This window comes from Tupaia chinensis, unplaced genomic scaffold (genome assembly GCF_000334495.1).
Source record: "Tupaia chinensis unplaced genomic scaffold, TupChi_1.0 Scaffold000042_2, whole genome shotgun sequence".
Classification (NCBI taxonomy): domain Eukaryota; kingdom Metazoa; phylum Chordata; class Mammalia; order Scandentia; family Tupaiidae; genus Tupaia; species Tupaia belangeri.
Genome location: NW_006159498.1, coordinates 1,258,488 through 1,261,657, shown reverse-complemented (window position 1 = coordinate 1,261,657; position 3,170 = coordinate 1,258,488). Strand labels below are relative to the sequence as shown.

Genomic DNA, 3,170 nt, shown 5'->3' with positions numbered 1-3,170 from the left:
CCCAGCATCCTTAACTACCTACCATGCCACCTGCAGGCCTCAAATGTCCCATGACTGTTACGACCCACCCGCTCCCCGGGTCGTAACAGTCATGGGACATTTGAGGCAGCGGTCATGGGAACATAATGTCCCTCAAGGCCACACGTCCTCAGGGTTCCAAGAGCGACAGTACTACTTCCTGCGCACCACTCGAGGGAAAAGACACGCTGGCTGGGGTTAAGATGGCTTAGTGGTGGCTGGTGGGTAAGGTAGCTAAGTCCCCAGCAGTTGGCATAATGGTTATGTTGCTGGACTCCTATGTAGTCGACTGCGGTTCAAGGCCTGGACCCGGAGGCTTAAATTCATGCTGGGCATGTGTGCCCAAGATCCCGAGAGAATGGAGGAGAAGGGACTGCAGTGTGGCCATCCACCCGGGAGGATGATTTCTCACTTTCTGTCTCTCTGTCTTTCTATAGCAAAAACCTCTCAAAAAAAAAAGAAAAAAAAAAAGATGGTGGGACCAGCAGTTAACGTAATGGCTATGTCGCTGGACTCCCATGTAGTAGACTGTGGTTCAAGTCCTGGACCTGGCGGCTTAAACTCACGCTGGGCGCATGTGCGTGGGTGCCCAAGATCCGGAAAGGAGAATGGAGGAGAAGGGATTGTGGCATGGCCATCCCCCCTGGGGCGTGATTTCTCGCTTTCTGTCTCTCTCTCTTTCTCTGTCTTTCTGGCTAGCGCACATGCCCTATAGCAAAAACCTCTCCAAAAAAGGGGGGGAAAAAAAAAGGCTAGGTCTCACAGAGCCAACTGCGCAGTTTGAGACCCAGATAGCAGCGGGAAAATCACGCCAGGCATGCATGCTCAAAATCCTGAGAGGAGAATGGAGAAGGAACTGTGATGTGACCTGATCATCAAACTGGGGGGTATTTCTTCACTTCCCCTTTCTCTCTCATTCTGTCTGTCTCTGGCAAGCACAAGCACGTGTAGCAAATTAAAAGAGAACAAAACGAGAACATATAAGAAAACAATGTACAGAGGCCAGCGAGTGGCATAGTGGTTACGTCATTAGACTCCCACATGGCTGACAGTGGTTCAAGTACCAGACCTGGTGGCTTAAAATCACTCCGGGCGGGTGTGTATGTGTGCCTACATGCCCAAGATCTCAGGAGGAGAATGGAGAAGGGACCACAGCATAACCATACCCGCAGAGGGGTGATTTCTCTCTTTCTCTCTTACTGCCCAAGTCCCCCTGTGCACAGGCCCTAGGGCAAAAACCTCTTAAAGAAAGAAAACAAAATACAGATTAAGAAGTATGCTTAGGCGCCAGCAGGCGTGGTGGTTGAGGGTGCTGGGCTCCCACATGGATAACCATGGTTTGAATTCCAGACCTGGTGGCTTGCTTTCTCACTTTCTCTCTCTCTCTCTCACACACACACACACTCTGTCCCTCTCTGGTCAAATTAAAATAAATGAACAAATAAAGTTAAATGAAATAATTATCTCTAAAAAAAAATACATATATATATCTGTGTGTGTGTGTGTGTGTCTGTGTGTGTGTGTGTGTGTGTGTGTATAGTTAGAGGGGCCAGCAGATGACATAATGGTTATGTCACTGGACTCCCATGTGGTGGTCACTGGCCTCCCATGTTGTTGACAGCGGTTTGAGTCTGAGACTCAGTGGCTTAAAACTCATGCCAGGTGCATATGTGTGCGTGCCCAAAATCCTAACAGGAGAATGGAGGAGAAGGGATTGCAGCATGGTCATTCCCCACCGGGGGGTGATTTCTCGCTTTCTGTTTCTGGCAAGCACCTGTGCCCTATAGTAAAAATCTCTCTTAAAAAAAAAAAAAAAAAGAAAAAGAAAAACAAAAAGATGCTTAGCTATGTCAGCACATATACACACCAAAACCCTACACGGACAGGCGCTAAAACCACACTGGCAGTTATCTCTGAACAATGGATGATTTTACACGCTCTTTACTGCATTCTTACCGTATTTTTCAGATTTCCTACAATGAATTTTTAGAGTAAAACAAAAATTATCAAACAGTCAAAGATAGTTGGCAAGTCACCTGGCACCTGGAGACATGAAGGCAGGTGCCATGCCATCCCTGCGTCAGTGTGTGAGGCAGGGACACTGCGCCCCAGGCTCAGACCAGCCCCCCTCTGTGAGCAGCGCTGGCACCATGCAGGTACCTGGATCGTGAGGGTGCCTTTCTCCGCATCGGTCTGCAAGTGGATCTCCATTTCGGGCAGCGCTTGGCCAGCAACCGCCAGTGTGTGACGCAGCTTCTCCAAGGCATCGCTGGCGTTGGAGATCAGCTCCCGAATGAACACCTACAGGAATGGGACGAGGAAGGGAGGATGGCTGACACGAGCGCTGCGGGGCCATGTGAGCTGCCTTTGCAGCGACAAGCCAGGAGTGTCACAGAATACTCAGGTCTCTAACCATAAGACTTTCCACTGCAGTCAAAGGTGCAGGTCCTCTGGCTGGTCACAAGGTCACAAAATCATGAAAGGGGGCTAGATTCCCGAGACAGCTTTATGTAGTAAACTGACTCCTATGTACACGTATACACGCATGTAAGAGACAGAAAGTGGGAGAGAGAGACAGGTACTCCTGGGTTCACTGTGTCACAAGTCTCCTCTCCAGCTTCCTAACTAGCTAGGATTACGGGTGTGTGCGACTGTACCTGGCTTGCCCAGGTTGGCCCAGGGACCAAACCTACACCCGGGACAGCTTCCGGCCTTCCAAGTACCCCTGCAGTACTTCTGGGTCCTGCCGTTCTCTCTTTTCAGGAACCTCAGTCAGGTCTGAGCGTTTCTGTCTGTCTGTCAACTCACACTTTAAGAACCTTGTGATGGGAACCAGCAGTTAGCATAGTGGCTATGTCACTGGATTCCCACGTAGTCAACAGCGGTTCATGTCCTGGACCCGGTGGCTTAGAACGCATGCCGGGCGTGTGTGCGTGTGTGCCCAAGATCCCGAGAGGAGGGGAACTAGCAGTTAGCGTAATGGCTATGTCGCTGGACTCCCACGTAGTCGACCGCGGTTCGCGTCTCGGACCCGGTGGCTTAAATCTCACGCCGGGCGCGTGTGCGTGTGTGCCCAAGATCCCGAGAGGAAAATGGAGGAGAAGGGATTGCGGCGTGACCATCCCCCCTGGGGGGTGATTTCTCGCTTTCTG

At 50.8% G+C, this 3,170-nt stretch overlaps 1 protein-coding gene across 1 annotated transcript in view; it reads right to left on the bottom strand.

Moving 5' to 3' along the window:
* Positions 1-3,170, bottom strand: part of TRAP1 (TNF receptor associated protein 1) — a gene marked incomplete at its 5' end in the record, with an annotated part of 29,665 nt that overhangs the window by 23,899 nt on the left and 2,596 nt on the right. The window contains 1 exon segment of the mRNA XM_014589277.1: positions 2,179-2,319. Within this exon segment, the coding sequence (XP_014444763.1) occupies positions 2,179-2,319 (141 nt within the window).